Genomic DNA, 18,430 nt, shown 5'->3' with positions numbered 1-18,430 from the left:
GGGCCCAGGGGACCATTACAACTTTTGTTTACCTTTCTCATTCTGTTGTTTATGCTATCCAGCAAAATGCCAGGCTATTCTTTGTTTTCCAGCATGTTGTATGGTGAGTCTTTTTGTCAATGGTCAGCATTATTGAACCCTCTATATTCCATTTAAAAATGAACGATGGTGTAAAAAATTCCCAGAGTGGGCCCAGTAAAATGTGCCCTGAGCCTAACCTGAATTCAGGTCTTTTAGAGAGATGGAATAGTCTGTGTGCCTGAAGCAGCACACATTGATTTAATATCTCTTATGTTAAAGCCTTCTCTGAGCCAAGGGGAGTAGGTGAATTAGAAAACAGAGAGCAGTTCCTTTTAAGAGCCGGGCAAAAGAAAATAGTTGCTACACCTTAGATTACCTGCAGGAGAAAGGCTTAGATACACGGTACCGTATGTGTGCATGTCTGCTGGCCCAGGCATTATGGTAGAGCTGCACTTTGCCCACCGTTACATCACATCATACCATTTGGCATTGTAAAAAATATCTGGAACTACCCACTGTAGTGTGTGTCAGCTCAATTAATTAGAAAGGAAAAGCAGAATGATTTATTTCTTTAGACGCTTCGGATCTGATCCTGCAAACACACACAAGTAGAGTTCCTCACATATCAATGCCTGCAGAATTGTTCAGAATTCTAGTCCTGCAAAGGGTTTTTTTTAAAGCTCGTTTATGATTTTTTTTTTGTGCTGCTTATTGTACTGCTTTACTGCAGGTGTTAATGGATTGGAGTCAGATAGGTGTTACAAAAATATATGGAAGTCTGACTTAAAGGTCTTCTCCCTCTTGCTCAGTTCAATCTTTTGCAGAATCATTGTTTCACTAGGCTTCAATCCCTGAAGAATCTTCCAAAGTAGATGACATCCAGACTTTCTAATGTAAAAAAGTAGCAGAAAGGAAATTGACAGCTTCCTTCTTTGTACATGGTAAAGAAGCAAAAAAGGACACAAGCACAGTTTTTGTCCCCTCTTGAAGGTCACATGGAAGTAGATTTTTCAGTAACACAGGATGTACTTGGTGCACAAACAGAATATTTGCATCCTGGCTTTCTGCTCCTAACACTTCTACCTGGCACAGATATGGGCTATATTATCCCATTGAAGGCTAGAGAAAGGTGACTAATCATAGTAGTTGACAAGGGTATGGCTGACAATCCTATGTAACTTTTTTTTTTTTTAATTAAAATGTGACTAGAGTGCTTGTTAAAGGTGGTGGATCTTCTGAAGATTGTATTTTAATAACAGAGTTAATACACAAGCCTTTCACATCAGGTGGTGAAGAAAACCATTTTGTAAATATTTGGTGACATCACAAAACCACACTGCAGTTTGGCATAATTTGTAAGCTCTGCCCCGGCCACAAATAGCAAGGATATGGCAGGTCAGGTCTGACAACGTTGGCAGCTGCAGTACAAGTTTGCCCATGTTTCTCTGCCCTGACTGGAGGGACCACTTGTGGGAGTGAAAAGATAATCCATTTATCATATTCATTCAGTCCTGTGGCTTCTCTGCCAAGACTGGCACCAAGTATGCGGGTTGTGATAGTTTTTGCACTGTGGATATCTGCCCACTGGAAATGACACAGACTTGTTAACCCATTTTGCATAGAACAGTGAACAGCATCAGATGTTACCATCTCATCAGCCACTGCTAACCTGGGATAGATTGAACTGTTGACCTAGTGGTAAAAGGCTTTATATCTTATTAGGAATCTCATGAGCCATCCAGTCTCCCTGTGTTTTTTTCAGCACTCTACTAATTTTGACATTATACTTTCTCTTTGGAATGTTTCATCAATGGAGCATTTCTGCAGGCCCCTGTCAAAAAGAAATAGTCTGATGAACAGCTTTTGCATATTTTTTCATAAAAGCTACAATAAAATGTTGTAGCGTATGGCTGAAATCTAATGGGGTGCTTCATATAAGGAGTTAGAGTAAGGTCTAATGTATAGACGGAGTTAGGTTGTGTTCTTTTTAACTTTGTCTTTATTTAGAAAGTGTCAACGGGTTTATAAATCTTAGTCATGTAAATAAGAGACAATACAATAATCATTACAACAGTGAGCTTTTGCTTAGAGCCCATTATACAATAATATAATCATTGGATCTCTCTATTTAAAAGGATGTTATCATGTTACAGAATGAGCATCTTTACACTACCCATGGTATGTCGTTTCTAGTAATTTTGTTAATGGGAGTGAATTCTCTGATTACGTATTTAACAAAGTAGGCATGTGTAGACAGGTTTTTATGACCCGTAAAATCTGAAATAGAGATATGAATGTGTGTTATTCTTCTTATTCTTCGAGTGCTGGTCCCTATGTGTATGTCGCAGATGGGTAAGTATGTGCATCATGCACCTGAGTTTGGAAATTCTTCAAAGCAGTGTTCATTGGCTTGGTCGCACATGTGAAGTAGTTCTCCTCATGCTCCTGACCAAAGGTATACGAGGCAGTGCGGGTCGATGCCTCTCCAGTTCCTTCTTACCGCCACATGGCCCGTGTCAGAATCATGTCCTCCTTCAGTAGGTTGTATAACCTGCAAAGAAAGACAATATTTGTAAATAGTTATATATTTTAGCTTAGTAGTTAGTAGTTAAAGTTATAGTTAGCCTAGAATATATCTTTTCCGCAGCTGGGCAACCCCTCCCCAGCTCTGGGACTATGCCCAGAGTCCCAGGATTCAAGAATTGTTTCTCCTGCCCTCGCTCCGTCTCCATCAGTGATGAACATCAACAGTGCCTATACTGTCTAGGTGAGGCACATTGGCAGTGAGTGGAGCCCCCCTTCGGGGTGGCTAGCATCGACTCCGCCCCTTTCGCCCATGCGTCCCACGTGCCCCTCACCCCCATGGCCAGAGCCCCCAACCTCCCCCCATCCCCACCTGAAGGAGTCCCAAGCGCCCCCTTGGCCAGAGGAGCCCCAGGCCAGCCAGAGGCCTGAGCGCCCCTTTTCCGCCCCCCTCTCCCCCCCGCGGCCAAAGATGTTCACACAGTGTGGTACTCCACTATGAGACCTCTTTGCGTCCCACATACACTGAAAGTCCCTGCTGTATTGTTCCAGGGGAGCCATGGGATGTGGCTCCCCAGGTGAGGCTCTTGTACTGTCTTGGACGAACGGCCTCAGATATGCCTTTCCTCCCATTTTCCTGCTTTCACAAATCATGGGGAAGATATGTCGAGACAGAGCCAACATCTTTCTCCTAGCATCCTACTGGCCCAGGCAGTTCTGCTTTCACAGAACTTCTAACAATGTCTGTCCACCCACCAAACAGGATCCACCCCATTCCCAGATCTCCTAACACAGGATGGGGGGGTGGAAATCAAGCATCCTAATCCAGACTCACTCCACCTCACAGCCTGGTGTTTGGATGGGCATTGAAAATAGAACGCTCATGCTCATTCCCCATTCAAAAGTTCCTTAACCAAAGCAGAAAGAACTTTACTAGAACCTACTATGTGGCCAAATGGAGATGCTTTTCAACCTGGGCACAACTCCACCAACACTCTACAGACACCTTAAGCATCCCGATAGTCTAGGACAATCTCCTGTCCCTGAAGACTTCAGGTCTCACTCACTGCGAGTACACCTACCAGCAATAAGTGCCTTCCTCCTCCGGTGGAAGGATGCTCCATCTTTACTCACCCTGCTACAGTCTGACTTATGAAAGGTCTGCTCTTTTGCACCAGGCCTTAAACTTACACCTCAACGGGACCTTAACCTTGTCCTCTTGACACTCACAGATCCATCCTATGGCGGCATGCCATGACTCACCTATCCATGAAGGTGGCATTCTTAATGGCTATCACTTTGGCCAGGAGGGTCAGCGAGTTCAGAGCCATCTTGGCAGATCCTCCTTATACAATGTTTCACAAAGAAAAGGTTTTTCTCCATCTATACCCCATATTTCTTCCCAAGATTGTTTGAGTTCCATATCAATCAAATGATACACTTAACTATATTTTTTCCAAAACCCCATGCTTCCTCTGAAGACAAGAGACTTCACTCCCTGGATGTTCAGCATGCCCTGGTGTTCTACCTGCAAAGAACCAAACCCTTTAGGAAATCACTGAGACTGTTTATCACCATAGCAGAGAGATTGTGTGGGCAAGCCATATCCTCCCAGAGGGTTTCTAAGTGGGTTTCGGGATACATCTTAGAGTGTTACAAGATGACAAAACTTCTTCCTCCTGGGGTGGCACAGCTCACGCCACACAAGCACACACTGCCTCCACAGCATCCTTATCTGATGTCCTGCTGCAGGACCTCTGCAGGATGGCCACCTGGAGTTTTGTCAACATGTTCACAACACACTACGCTGTAGTTCATGTTTCAGTTGCGGATGCAGCTGTATGATCAGCAGTATTGCAAGCATCTTTGATACCCGCGTCCTCACACCCACCTTCAATCTGAACACTGCTTGCAAATCACCCACATGTGGAATACACATAGGGACCAGTACTCAAAGAAGAAGTGGAGGTTACTTACTGTAACGTTGAGATTCTTTGAGATTTATGGTCCCTATCTGTATTCGACTACCTGCCCTCCATACCCTAGATCTTGTTGGATTTGCGGTGAGAAGAGGAACTGGAGAGGTGTCGACCCAGACTACCTCCTATATCCTCAGTCAGGAGCACAAGGAGAACTACTGTACATGTGTCAAGTATCAGAGGGGTAGCCATGTTAGTCTGGATCTGTAAAAAGCAACTGAGAGTCCTGTGGTACCTTTAAGACTAACAGATGAATTGGAGCATAAGCTTTCATGGGTGAATGCCCACTTGGTCGGATGCATGTCGACGAAGTGGGAATTCACCCACGAAAGCTTATGTTCCAATACATCTGTTAGTCTTAAAGGTGCCACAGGACTCTCTGTTGCTTTTTACCGTACATGTGTGTGGGCCAACGGATACTACTTTGAAGAATTTCTGGACTCAGGCATATGGTGCGCATGCGTACCCACATGTGGAATACAGATAGAGACCACACATTTCGAAGAACCTCCAGTTACAGTAAGTATCCCCCACTTCTGTCATTAAGAATTGCACAGATCATTTCCTTTTACAAAACCTGGGACCCACCTTTCCCCCTCCTCCTGGTTTGCAGTATCTGTACTATATACTAATATCCTTGATAAAATGCAGTGGCCAGAAAAGGTTTCACGCAAGCTCCTGTCCAAACTCCATGGAAAACGTTACTTTTTGATCCAAAGGACAAAGATCTGCACCACCTACAGTGGCCTTCCACATTCCTACAGGGAAGTAATTTGGTTACTGAATAAAAATATCTAAAAACCTTACTTGATATAATTTAGGATTGGGGTTGATTTCATTAATTATATTAAAATGTTACATACAAATCTGACAGCTTTTGTGGTCATGAATCTCTTGGTTTTAAATTGGGAGGAGGAGCTCAGTAGCGATGTCCACTCGCCTTCCTTTATCTATTTTATTGGCTGAAATGATCTGCAGTGATGAAAGGGTGAAAGGCATCCCCAGAGGTGCCTTTTATCATTTTAAATAAATCTCTAGGTAGATGTTATTCTGCCGTAGTGTGTGATTTTTGCCATGCTGTTAGGAAGCCTGTACAGAAGTTGCTTTGTAAAGCAGCCAAACAAATGAAAACATTACCTTCTTAGGGGATGTGTTCCTAGCAGTTGCTGTTAGCTTTATGGATACTCATCTTGTTAATAAACGGATGTCATTTTTTAAAAATAGTTTGTGATTAATCTCTTTCGGAGGTATCTACTCAGTCACAAGTTTTGTTTTAAACTAATGTTGTGGTTTAATCTCTGTGGTTTATCATTCGAGTACTTTAAAAGACAAAGCAAAAGTCTAAAGCAGATTGTCAAAAATTTCCATCTGCCAAACAGTTAGATTTGCTGTCTCCTTGTTCAGTTTGTGCAGTTCTCAAACATTTAATATATTGTTGTATATTCTGCTGACACTAGAAGCCTTCAAAAAGAAGAACTTCACATTGCCATTCTTTCAAGTTTCCATGAGCATATACTGTGAATCAGAGTCACTCTCCTTCTATATGGTACCTAGGGAGTTATTTGTTTTTTCTTTCTAGTCAATAAAGAAAAAGAGAGCAGGTTTGATATCATTGTTTCCTACAGGTGTAACTGGGTGGATTGGAATGTAGATATGAAGTCCTTTGGGTCAAGTTAGTAACTTCAGTCCTTTCTTGCTGTCATGTCTCTGTTTTCCAGATCAATAACAAAGCTTGTGGCAAAGTCAGTATGCCTCGCCAAGTAGCCCGGAATGCTGAGGAAGTCCATGAACTAATTCTTCAAAGTGAGCTGGGAATCAAACACCTCCAGGGACGTCCTATCAAAAAGGCCTTTCTGTCTCCAAGAACTGCCCTCATCAACTTCCTAGTGCAAGAATAATGGGAATATGTGTTGTCTAAGGCTGCTAGCCTGTGTGTGGCTGATGGAATGCTTCAAAATGAAGCCCATTAAAAATACCAATTATGCTTATTTAAATCTATTTCACAGTGGAGAAAAAGGAAAAATCTTTATTAGCTAAAACTGTATTGCTGCTGATCCTTGTCAAGTCAGTCTTCATTTAAACATAAAGAAAAGCCAAGGTATTGGGGTTTCCTATTTGATCAGTGAAGGAAGCTACTTCACCACATTGTCAGGCTGACCAAGGATGCTACCAAGGAGGCAACAGTGTAAGGAAAAGCAGGCAAAAGAAAAAGATATTTGGGAGAAATATCTGAAACTGCAGTTAAGAGGGCATTAGAGATGGGCCCAACCTACAATGTCTGCCCCAGTATTCAAGTGTCCTAAAGTTCATGGGTATCTGGGCCAATCTCTAGAATGTATCTTACTAGGAAATTGATTTTGTTTCTATCAGTGTTTTTGGTAAATGTGATTAAAGAGCCAAACTACTGTAGTGAGTACTTGCTCCACAACACGTTCAAAAAAACATAATATGTCACCAGTCACCTCTGCTTCCTAGATAGAGATCACATTTAGGTTCGCTAATATGAAATAGCATTATTTCTTATTCACATTTTTGGTGCAATTGAGTGCTTATAGGAATCAATTAGCACTGGATTGTGGGTAGGGTAGTGTAGGCCAGTGGTTCTCAACCAGGGGTCCAGAGCCCCGTAGGGGGCCTCAAACAGGTTTCAGGGGTTCCGCCAAGCAGGGCCAGTGTTAGACTCAATGGGGCACAGCGCAGAAAACTGAAGTCCCACTGCATGGGGCTGAAGCCTGGGGCCCTGAGCCCCGCCACCGGGGGCTGAAGCCAAAGCCTGAGCAACTTAGTTTTGTGGGGGGGCCCTCTGGCATGGGACCGCAGGCAAATGCCCTGCTCCCCCCTACCGCAGGCCCTGGTTTTTATAAGCAGAAAACCAGTGGAGTTTTTATAACATGTTTGTGGGGGGGTGGAGGGCCTCAAAAAGAAAAAGGTTGAGAACCCCTGGTGAAGGCCATCAGGATGGATGTTTCCTTACATAGCTCTGACAGTGCACTCCAGACATGTTTGATGACAAATTAAAAATATAAAAAATACTTTTTATACGTTCTGGTTTAATGTGTCCTTTTTGCTTGCTTTCCATCACCTTACATTTATCTTCTTCAGATTTTACAAACTACAGAAAGTTTCTTCTGAATAGAATTTGTTTTCACCAGATAGCACATCTCCGAGCACGCCAGACGCATTGCACAAAAGAATTACTTAGATACTAGTAATGCAGGGCTGATGAAGGCAAACATAGCATCCTTTCTTGGTTCAAGGTGAGCTCTCACATGAGAACCCAAATGGCAACTCTCTTGTTTTTTCGGTGGATTTCATTATGTGCAAATAAACAATTGTGTTCCTAGGGGAATCTGAAGTCAATGAGATTGTTTAATAAAATACAGAGTAATTCTCATGCACCAGTGCAGCCATTTTTTTGGTACCATACGTCACTGTTATATGCACAAGGAAATGTTTACAGTGTTTAACAAAAGGAAGAGAGGAATTTGAATCCTCAAGTCTGCACTGCAGTCATTTGGAATGGTTTTGTTAAAGAAAATTACAGGGTTTACTGTACGATGACCTTTGTTCTTTACAGGCAGTGAATCAAGTGGCCTTTTAAACCAGCCACGCAGGGGGTATCTTTGCAGCTAGGAAGCCAGCCAAAAAAATCAGCTAGCCATCTAAAAAGGTCTGTTAACCCTGGAGCCAACTCTCCTAAATTGAAAAGAAACCAGAAAAATCATCCTGTTTAGTAGTCATAAACAAGTTTGTTACCTAGTCAGTCACCCAAGCGACTAGAACCCAGATAAATCCAGTTAGAATCCCACACTAGTTCCAACCTTAGCAAACAGGATTCGGGTCTCTGATTTTTTTAATTCCAGAAACTAACTCTCCTAGTTCCCAGCCGCTTGCCCTGCCCACTGGACCATACTGATCTATGCTTTCTCTTTCAACAGTCCTTTTCAACAGAAAAATACCAAGGGAATTTGGCACAGTTGGCATATTTACAATGAAAATCTGCTCTTTGTAATGTAATTCTTTAAAAATCCTAGCCATAAAGAAATGTATCTAGCCAGGCTATCAAAGATAGGCATCAGCTGAAAATTAAAACCAGTTTAATTCCAGTGGCTGTCTGATATACACGTTGTTATAAATTCTTAAAACTCAGATGCCCCTATAAGGACTAATAAGCCTTTTAAACTATCATTTGGAACTCACAGCACTATCTTGCTTTTTCTGTGTAAACATTTACAAAATCCTTAGGCAACAGTTTTGAAGAGTTTTTCATGGATGTGGGAGGTGTTATGATTCTGTAAATAGAAACCCTCCTCATTTACTAGGAGGAAGAAAAATGCAATAAGATCAACAAATCTGTGTGCCTTTTAACGAGGGCTGCAGTAACGGCCAGTTTCAGCAGCAGACAACAGCATTTGTTGCTGTTAGCACAGGAGTGTATTTGCTCTTCCAGAATGAAGAAGTGAATTGTATATTTCACGTTGCAATGCATACACATTTATCATAAGGAACAATTTTTTCCTCTATCTTAAAAAAAAAATCATAGCCAATTGTGCAAGAAATACGTCAAGTCATGGCTGCATGTTTACAGTGAGTCACAACTTGGTTTCTAGTGTGGTCTCGATGATACAATACAGTTCTGCAAAAATAAGCGGGGGAGAGATGAAGATGTGGAAAGCTTGACATAGCCTAATCCCATATTGAGTGTGTATTTGAAAGCTGTACGGCTGTCAACTGAGGTGTTTTGGGTTTAGCCTATGACAGCTGTTGAAACTTTTCATAAAGTTAACATGCTTCTAACCACCACCATTTTATTTGTCTTATGACAGTTGTGTATCACAAGTTTGTTTCTATATTAATATGCCTAGACTGGACTGATATTGACAACAAGTGGTATCTTACTTGTCTAAAGTAACTCTGTGTGGGTATTTATTTATTTATTTATTAGCCTTTCCTAATCCACATCTTCTACATTTTTTTAGAAATGATTTGTTTTACAGTAGCAAATAGATACCCCAACTGAGCCCCATTGGTCTAGGCTCTGTACAAAACAGGCAGTCCCTGCCCCAAAGCTTACAATCTTAAATAGTATGAGATTTTGAAATCTATTCTTCTCAGTGGTGGATCATGTGAATGGCATTATGCTAGTCATACATACTTAAATGGATATGGTATCCCTATAATTATTCCATGCAAGTGATTAACAAGAGGAAGCTTGGTCATTGGGAGACTAGCTGTACCCAGTGAGAGAGACACCCAGTACAGTCCATAACAATCAAATAGAAAAGTGACACTGCAAGGAAAATTTTCAGTATCCTACTGCTTAATGAGAAACCCGTACAAGAACAAGTGGACATGCGGTGACATTAGAAGACAGCAAATTTTAAAACTGTTTTATGCAATGTTTTTATCAATGTAAAATTAGACAGTGGAACTCATTGCCCCCAAAATATCACTGAGGTCAAGAATTCAGTGGAATTAAAAAATTCTGGACATTTATATGGATAAAGAGTTAAATAAATATAATGGAGATATCCTATCTCCTAGAACTGGAAGGGACCTTGAAAGGTCATCAAGTCCAGCCCCCTGCCTTCACTAGCAGGACCAAGTACTAATTTTGCCTCAGATCCCCAGGTGGCCCCCTCAAGGATTGAACTCACAACCCTGGGTTTAGCAGGCCAATGCTCAAACCACTGAGCTATCCCTCCCCCCAAAATTAATTGGAGCTTTGTGACTAAATCTCCCAAATCTCAGCCAAATGGTGTAGCCCATTCTCTTCTGTTGAAAAGAACAGACCTTCAACCCTCAGCTCCTGAGAAAAGGGCTGACTGAAGACAGGAGCTTCCCAGACAACCATTACCTGAAGGCCTCTCCCTGAGGGAAGGGAGGGCTTTATAATAAGGAACAATTTTTTCCTTACTTTACTAAGGATTGAAAACAAAAGTTTGAAAGTAATACAATCAGAAATGTAGAGCTGGAAGGATCCTCAAGAAGTCATCTAGTCCATTCACCTGCATTTAGGCAGGACTAAGTATACCTTCACATAATCCCTGATGATTAAAGTTATAAGACAACTTCTAACTGAGGGGGTAGGAAGAAATTTCCCCTATGGGTAAATTATCCGTAACAATGTTTCTTGCACCTTCCTCTGAAGTATCTGCAGCTGGTCACTGTCAGCTGATACAGGTCAAGATGGACCATGGTCTGATCCCATCGGGCAGTTCCTATGTTTCTAAGGTTAACTTTTGAGTTTAAAAAAAGTTAAACATTGACACCTCCTTATACCTAAAATCCCCAATATGCTCCCCCAACCCCTACCCCAAGTTGAGTTTTTACCCCAAAAAGGGAGAAGTGTCAGAGATTCCATTAAGTCCACCAGGGCCTTTGCTGTTGATTTCACCTGGAAGGTGCTCAGATACTGCAGTTATGGACGGCTGTATAAAACCCATAGATAAATTAAACAATGTTTAAGCATACTTACTAAACATGGCTGTCTGGCTAGCATGATCAAGGGATTCAAATACTTGGTTTTAACATGTGGATGAGGCAACATGGTTTTAAAACCATGTTAGAGAATGCTGTTACAGCCTAGGTCGTGCGCTAACTCCATTCTATAAACATGTCTCAGACATACTTCAAACAAAAATCTATGCTAGAACACTCTTGAGAAAGCGCTTATTTTTCCAGGCCCCTCAGCTGACTCCAAAAAGGAAATCTGATTGAAAAGCAAATGCATTTAACTCTTGTTTATTAGCTTTTTAAACAATGCCTCAGAACCAAAACACCTGGCTAACACCATTTTTATTTGCCTTTATAAAGAACTGGGGAAGGAGGGGGTTCCTCCCCATAGGAGGAATTCTGTCCATAATGAAGCTCATAAAGTGTAAGCCTTTGTGTCTCCTCTTTTCAGTGTAAAGCCTCCCAGAAGGCCATGGTCTTTCTCTAAACCTTTTGCAATCAACATGAACTGGAAAGAATGTTAAGTAGCACTTTGCCAATTGTTCATTCCTAGAGAGATTTGCAATGTATAGTGCTTTAGTGAAAGCTTCATTGTATCTTACACTAGGGCTGTTTCTGGTTGGTTAGAGACTGGAAAAAATCACGTCGTTTTATATGTCTATTTTAGGTAACCTATAGAAGAGAGTCAACACCCTTCATTTTATTTTTACCTATTTTGAGTTTTACGCACAGATTTTCAGGATAGATGCTTTTTCTCCCGCTCTCTTTGGTGCCTCCAACTAATGGCCATACCCAATTTTATATCAAAGGTCTGTACTGTAGCAGAAGTGTTGGCCAATGGTGGTACTGAAACAAAATGAGAACCCATAGAAGGCAGATGCACCCTCCCATTAGCTCATCGACCCTTTGTTAGCTCAGGGTCTGATCATCCCTCTTCACAGGAATAACCATGGACCTACCACCACATTTTTTGGTCAGGCAGCCGGGTTTGGCGGGCACCCTCAGAAGAACATGGGGACCAGCCCCTGATCCCAGTTGATCCACCAAATGCAGAGGAACTCAAAAAACATGTTCTGCTGTGTACAGCAGTGAGAGCAGAACTGGAATTACACATGTGTAAGGAGAGCAGAACATCAGTTATGATCCACAGTGCAGACCAGAGAAGAGAATTTTGCCTCTGTGTGTCAAATGTGAAAGAGAGAATTGGACTCATCCTCTGACCTTCATGGTGATGTTTTTCCTTTTAGAATGTTTTGGAAAGTGACTTTCTAGTATTGTATAACACAGCACTTCACTAGCCTCTCTGTCCAAGGAGTCCCAAAGGAATGCAAAAATTTTATCTTGCAATTCTCCTCTGAGGTGAGCTAACATTTTACAGATGTGGAATCTAAGACGCAGAGAAATTGAGGCCAATATTTTCTAGTGTCTACTGATTTTTGGTGCCTCAATTTTGGATACCCAGCACCCAGAGGACCCATTCACTCCCTCTGGAATTGAGTTTCTTCAGGGATTCTGAAAATCTGACCTTGGATATCTCAAGTTCAGCACCATTTAGTGGATGCTTTTGACAGTGTGGGCATAAGTGACTTCTGGAAAAAGACACAGACACAGCTGACAGAATTGTTCTTCCACATCCTTAGCATTGGCAATTAAGTACTGGATGGAGTGAAAAGCTGAAGGTTTTGAAAATCTCTTGGATTTTTGTATTTGTTTTAAATTGAATATAGCCTAAATCTGCCATAGAGACGTTCATAATGACCTCATCAAAAGTAGCCTGTAGTAATGGGCAGCCATGAGACTCCTTTGCATGTTCTACTGATCTGCAGGCCATTGTAGGCAGCTTGATCTCTCACTCATCACAACAGCACATGAATGGAAAACGCTTAGCTGTAATCAATTTAATCAGTATGTTCTTTCCAGCTGTGATCACCCAAACTCATTCTCAGCCTTTCTTGGTGCAAAGAATTCTACAGGTTTTTTTACTTTAAAGGCCTACTCTTCAGTACACTTGACAGTATATTTACATACATCCAAACGCCTACCTCTATTGTGCATGCACTACTAGATGTGTGTGTGCAAGTCCCTGTTTTGCACGCACGGTGAGTTGGACACTTTGCCATGTGCGAATCTTCCATTTGCATGCATGCATCTAATAGTGTGTATCCAAAGCAAGGGCACGTGCTAAATTGTGCATCTACACATTTACTCAAAATCAGGCTTTGCATGCTATTAATTATTAAAAATAGACTCCAACCAAGCCATTGGATCCAAACACCCCTGTGCTTTGGTGCAGGAGGATGGTCAAATCCAGATCTAAGGACCTGAATCTCCATTTCGCTGTATCTGGTGTAGTCATTTACACCAGACCAAAATGGGTGTAAAATGCTTCCATTCTGAGTTAGTATTAGTAGAGTTCTACACCTACTTTTCACTGATGTAAATGACTGCACGAGGTTCAGAGCAATGGGGAATCAGACCCTGCAATTGCAGCTGATCTCTGCTAATTATGCTTCATGCCAACAGTACCCAAAGTTACATGTTGTATAATCAGGACAACTATAAACAATACAGTGCCGGAATCTGCAACTATAAACACACGGCACAAATAATGAGGCCAGAAAAGAGAGCAACGTAATAAAGCAATATGACACATTACTGGCATTGGGCATTCTGGGTTTGTTTTGAGGGTAAGGCTAAAAGAATAGGCCTTCAACAGGAAATTAAATTTTCTGTGACAAAAAAAAAGGTGATTAGCTTAAAATATCCAGCAGCAGCGTTAGAGAATCTTACTGATTGCTGCAAGATGTACTTTTCAGAAACTGTAGTTATATTCCTGGTGTTGACCAGCCAACAAGTATTGTCAAAAGTTAGAAAGCTTTTTAGAAATATTTTTCTTGAGTATGTGTCATCCCTGGAGAGCCATCTGGTCATATAAAATATCAAGGGTGCAATCAAAATGTTTGCTTTGCAACTTTCCCACGTGAAAGAGCATTTAAAAAACATCTGTTGGTCAGCAAGAACCTTCTAGAACATACAGTGAAAGGACGGGTGGATGTGTTAGCCACATCTGTCATGTCCACTATGTTGAATTAGTCCATTGATTAATGACAGGATGTCACATGACCTACAGAGTTCTTTCAAACTAGGAATACGAAGAGCCAGGTACAGAGTTTAAGCAGATCACAACACTGTATTTATTAATGCAAAGTGGGGGGAAGGGAGTTGGCAAATTTTCCAGATTTATTCTCCTGAAAAACAGGATCGTTTTAACAGAAAAGAGAAAATATTGAGCCTGATTCACTATTCATTCAGGTTGGTGTAAATCAAGAAAAATGCAACGGTCACCAACTGAGTTACACTCGTGGACATCTGGAGTAACCGAGAGCAAGAGTTTAGATTTACATGGATGTGAGATCAGAACCACGCCAAATGCCACAGATGGTATGTACATAGACCAGAAAGAGAAACTCAAACAATGTGTCTGTTGAGGAAAGGCAGAAAAGCCAGAGAAGCTTCTTGCTTGGCACTTATCACCCGGCCTCCCACAGGGAAGCACACAGCACCAGGCTCTACAGTTTACTGAACACAATTTGCCTCATATCACAATTAAACAGCTGTGTGATCTAGTGGCTGGGATCCCTGAGATTGTTCCCTTGCCCTGTCTCCCCCACTGATTTGCTGTGGGGCCTGAGGCAAGCCACTTACCTAATCTGTGCCTCATTTTACCTCTCTGTAATAGGGATACATGATACTTGATATACCTACAAGATCTTCACCAAGCATTCTCAAAACTACGATACCCGCACGAGGAAATATGGAAACAAATCAACATGTGTACCCAGAAGCCTCCTGCTGCAAGACAAGCCCAAGAAAGAAACCAACAGAACCAGGGCTGGATCCAGGCACCAGCCCAGCAAGCAGGTGCTTGGGGTGGCCAAGGGGAAGGGGCGGCATGTCGGGCTGTTCGGCGGCAATTCGGCGGTGGGTCCCTCTCGGGTCCCCAAATTCCTGCTGAAGAAGAAAGCGGCGCGGTGGAGCTGCCGCTGGAGTGCTGCCGATCGCAATTGCAATCGCGGCTTTTTTTTTTTTTTGCCGCTTGGGGCAGCAAAAACCCTGGAGCCAGTCCTGAACAGAACTCCACTGGCCATCTCCTACAGTCCTCAGCTTAAACCTCTCCAACACATCATCAGTGATCTACAACCCATCTTGGACAATGATCCCTCGCTTTCACAGACCTTGGGAGGCAGGCCAGTCCTCGCCCACAGACAAACTGCCAACCTTAAGCATATTCTCACCAGCAACCACACACTGCACCATAGTAACTCTAACTCAGGAACCAATCCATGCAACAAACCTCGATGCCAACTCTGCCCACATATCTACACCAGCGACCCCATCACAGGACCTAACCAGATCAGCTACAACATCACTGGTTCATTCACCTGCATGTCCACCAATGTTATATATGCCATCATGTGCCAGCAATGCCCCTCTGCTATGTACATCGGCCAAACTGGACAGTCCCTACGTAAAAGGATAAATGGACACAAGCCAGATATTAGGAATGGCAATATACAAAAACCTGTAGGAGAACACTTCAACCTCCCTGGATACACAATAGCAGATTTAAAGGTAGCCATCCTACAGCAAAAAAACTTCAGGACCAGACTTCAAAGAGAAACTGCTGAGCTTCAATTCATTTGCAAATTTGACACCATCAGCTCAGGATTAAACAAAGACTGTGAATGGCTAGCCAACTACAAAAGCAGTTTCTCCTCCCTTGGTGTTCACATCTCAACTGCTAGAAGAGGGCTTCATCCTCCCTGATTGAACTATCCTCGTTATCTCTAGACTGATTCTTGCCTGCATATTTATACCTGCCTCTGGAAATTTCCACCACATGCGTCTGACGAAGTGGGTATTCACCCACGAAAGCTTATGCTCCAATACATCTGTTAGTCTATAAGGTGCCACAGGACTCTTTGTTGCTTTTTACAGATCCAGACTAACACGGCTACCCCTCTGATACATAATACTTGAATGGTGCTGTGAGATTTATTTACATAGCACTGTGTGAGCCAGAGAGCCACTGTTGTGGTGCGTTATAACTATAAAGGGCGAGGTAATTAAAAAAAACAAACAAACCTTTACCAGACTGTGTGTGAGTGAAGCTTTTCATTGTGCTGGATGATTTGTATTCCAAAGCAGGGATGTCTCTCCAGCTGTGATGGTTTTAGCTGGACTTTGGTGGAACATTTTTTCTCTCTCTAAATTACACTCAGTGAACTTTACTACAAAAACGAGGGAAAAGACAAAGCCGCATTTGGTAGGACCCATTTCTGTCCGCAGTTTGTGGGGGGAGGGGAAAGAATAATCCCCACAAGTGCTATGTGCAGATTTGTCCTCTCTCCTCAGGAAGGGGGGTCAGCCCCCTCCACGGCACTGCCCTACTGTCATGGAAGGCTGACTATAGGCTGTATTACCTGTCGTGTGTCCCTTGCAAGCTGTGGTGCCAGCCCCACCTCTTAAAAGGGGATTTCCAGGGCAGCTGTAGCTGAAGGTGAGGAGAGAGCCCCAAAGCCAAGGCAGGGGTGAAGCGTCTGTGCCTCTGGTGCATCCCCAAGGACCTGTGGGGTTTGCCGGCCAAAGCCCCGTTCCCCAGATGGCAGCGTTAAGATAGGCAGCTGATGGAAACTTAAGCCCTGTCTGCAGTGAGGATTTTAGCTATTGCTGAAAGCTCTCCTTGTGTAGCTGGTCACAGTTGCACAACTGCATCAACTCTGGAGAGTTTGCACTGGTGCAGCTACACTGGTGGCTAAAATCCCCAACTGTAGACGAGGCCTAGGATAAAGAATAGTCCTAAGCAGCCTCTGCAATAGTGTCTCAGCGGGTTAAACCGGAGCAAACGTGGGAGGAAGTGTCAGGCCTCCCAGAGGAATGCGGAGGCCCCGGGGGGGGGGGGGGGGAAGGGGGGGATAACTAGAAACATTTCAATGCATTCTTGGAACCTATTTAAGGTAGGTCTAATGTGTGGCCTCCAAACCTTGGCAGTGTCTTTAAATGGCCCAGCGCCCAGCAGAATCTCCGAATGTGCCTGGTTTGAATCTCTCTTTCTTTCCTGCCATCCATCCTCTTGCTCATCTCCTGCTCCTCTGCAAAGGCATCAAGAGCTGCTGCTTTCAAAGGCTTTCCCTCCCTCCTCCGCTTGCTTTGCCCTGTAAACAAAGAAGTGGCTGCTCCAGCCCCTTGAGGAGTCAGAGGAAAAGAGAGGGAAAGCATCCCTCCCCTCCTCCTCTTCAGGACAGGGCCAGGCTTGTTTCTTTAAGGAAATGTAATGCTTCGAACACTTTTAGGGCCTGATTCTCATTTACACTAAGGCCACGTTACATCACCCAGCCAGTGTAAAGCAGCCTTAAAGTTAGCACAAATTACACACCCATTTAAGGCCCTTTACAAAGCCACAGGGTCCTAGATATTCTTGCATGGGCGTGTGGTTTTTTCTCTCTCCCCAATTTCTTTCTCAGCGACAGTGTCTGTTATCTCTAGATTGGCGGGATCTGTTCACTTCTGCAACCTACATACCCAGCTTTGATCCTAAAAATATATTGTAAAGTGTTATTTTTAGTTTATTATTAGATTTAAAGTAGTTCATTGTTTCCCCCCTAAAACATAGTGCCTGGGTATTTCAGAGCACTTGTGGCATATGGCCCTTGGTGCAAGGCTGATATGTAAGTGTAAAGTATTCTTGTGGCTTTTATTTATTACAAGGATTGACTTTGGGGGACTGATTTTCTGTGATGGCCTGGTTCGGTGGGGTGTTTTTTGCAGGCCCAAACAATTGTGGCCATAGCTAATTACCAAAAATCCTGCCAGCTGTAGTGAATTGTGGGAACAGACACAAGCAATTAGACCTGTTTGTGTGCACAAACCAAATAAAGGGGGATTTGCAAAAGCATCTAAATCGATTGGAATTGTGCTCCTAAATTCCTCAGGCATTTTGGAAAAGCTCCTTCACAGCTAGATGTCTAGCTGTTATTCGCACCTGCAGTTCTGCGTAACACAGTTATTTGCAGGTGCAAAACTGTGCCTGCAGCACTTAAAGCTGTACTGATGTCAAAGCTAAAAATGAGCCCTTGTATCCATCCAGAGAGTTTAATTCTTAACGTTTAAGACCAGAAAGGACCATCATCTAGTCTGTCCTGTATATTACAGGTCATTAAAATTCAGCTAGTTACCGCTGTATTGAGCTCAATAACTTGCCTGGCTAAACCATAACTTCCAGAGAGACATCCAGTCTTGATATCAAGACATCAAGAGATGGAGAATCCACCACTTTCCTTGATAGTGTGATCCAGTAATTAATCATCCTCGTTGTTAAACACGTGTGCCTAATTTGAACTTGACTGGCTTCAGCTTCTAGCCATTGGTTCTTGTTATGCCTCTTTCCGCTA

The 18,430-nt window shown here is 42.7% G+C and overlaps 1 protein-coding gene and 1 long non-coding RNA gene across 11 annotated transcripts in view; one reads left to right on the top strand and one right to left on the bottom strand.

Annotated features, from left to right (window-relative positions):
• Positions 1-7,921, top strand: part of LARS2 (leucyl-tRNA synthetase 2, mitochondrial) — a 130,867-nt gene extending 122,946 nt beyond the window's left edge. For all 10 annotated transcript variants that reach the window (XM_065587104.1, XM_065587109.1, XM_065587108.1 and 7 more), the window contains one exon: positions 6,242-7,921. In XM_065587104.1, the coding sequence (XP_065443176.1) occupies positions 6,242-6,421 (180 nt within the window). In that variant the 3' untranslated portion in view covers positions 6,422-7,921. The remainder of the gene's footprint in view (positions 1-6,241) is intronic.
• On the bottom strand, positions 2,006-17,282 carry LOC122172259 (uncharacterized). Its single transcript, XR_006172383.2, has 3 exons — positions 17,023-17,282; positions 16,125-16,270; positions 2,006-2,572 (listed from the first exon to the last, which is right to left on the bottom strand). It is a non-coding gene; the product is annotated as an uncharacterized LOC122172259 (long non-coding RNA).
• Positions 17,283-18,430: the final 1,148 nt, after the last annotated feature.

The sequence above is a fragment of the Chrysemys picta genome, chromosome 2, assembly GCF_011386835.1.
Source record: "Chrysemys picta bellii isolate R12L10 chromosome 2, ASM1138683v2, whole genome shotgun sequence".
NCBI classification, from domain to species: domain Eukaryota; kingdom Metazoa; phylum Chordata; order Testudines; family Emydidae; genus Chrysemys; species Chrysemys picta.
This window is presented reverse-complemented; position numbering and strand designations above follow the sequence as displayed.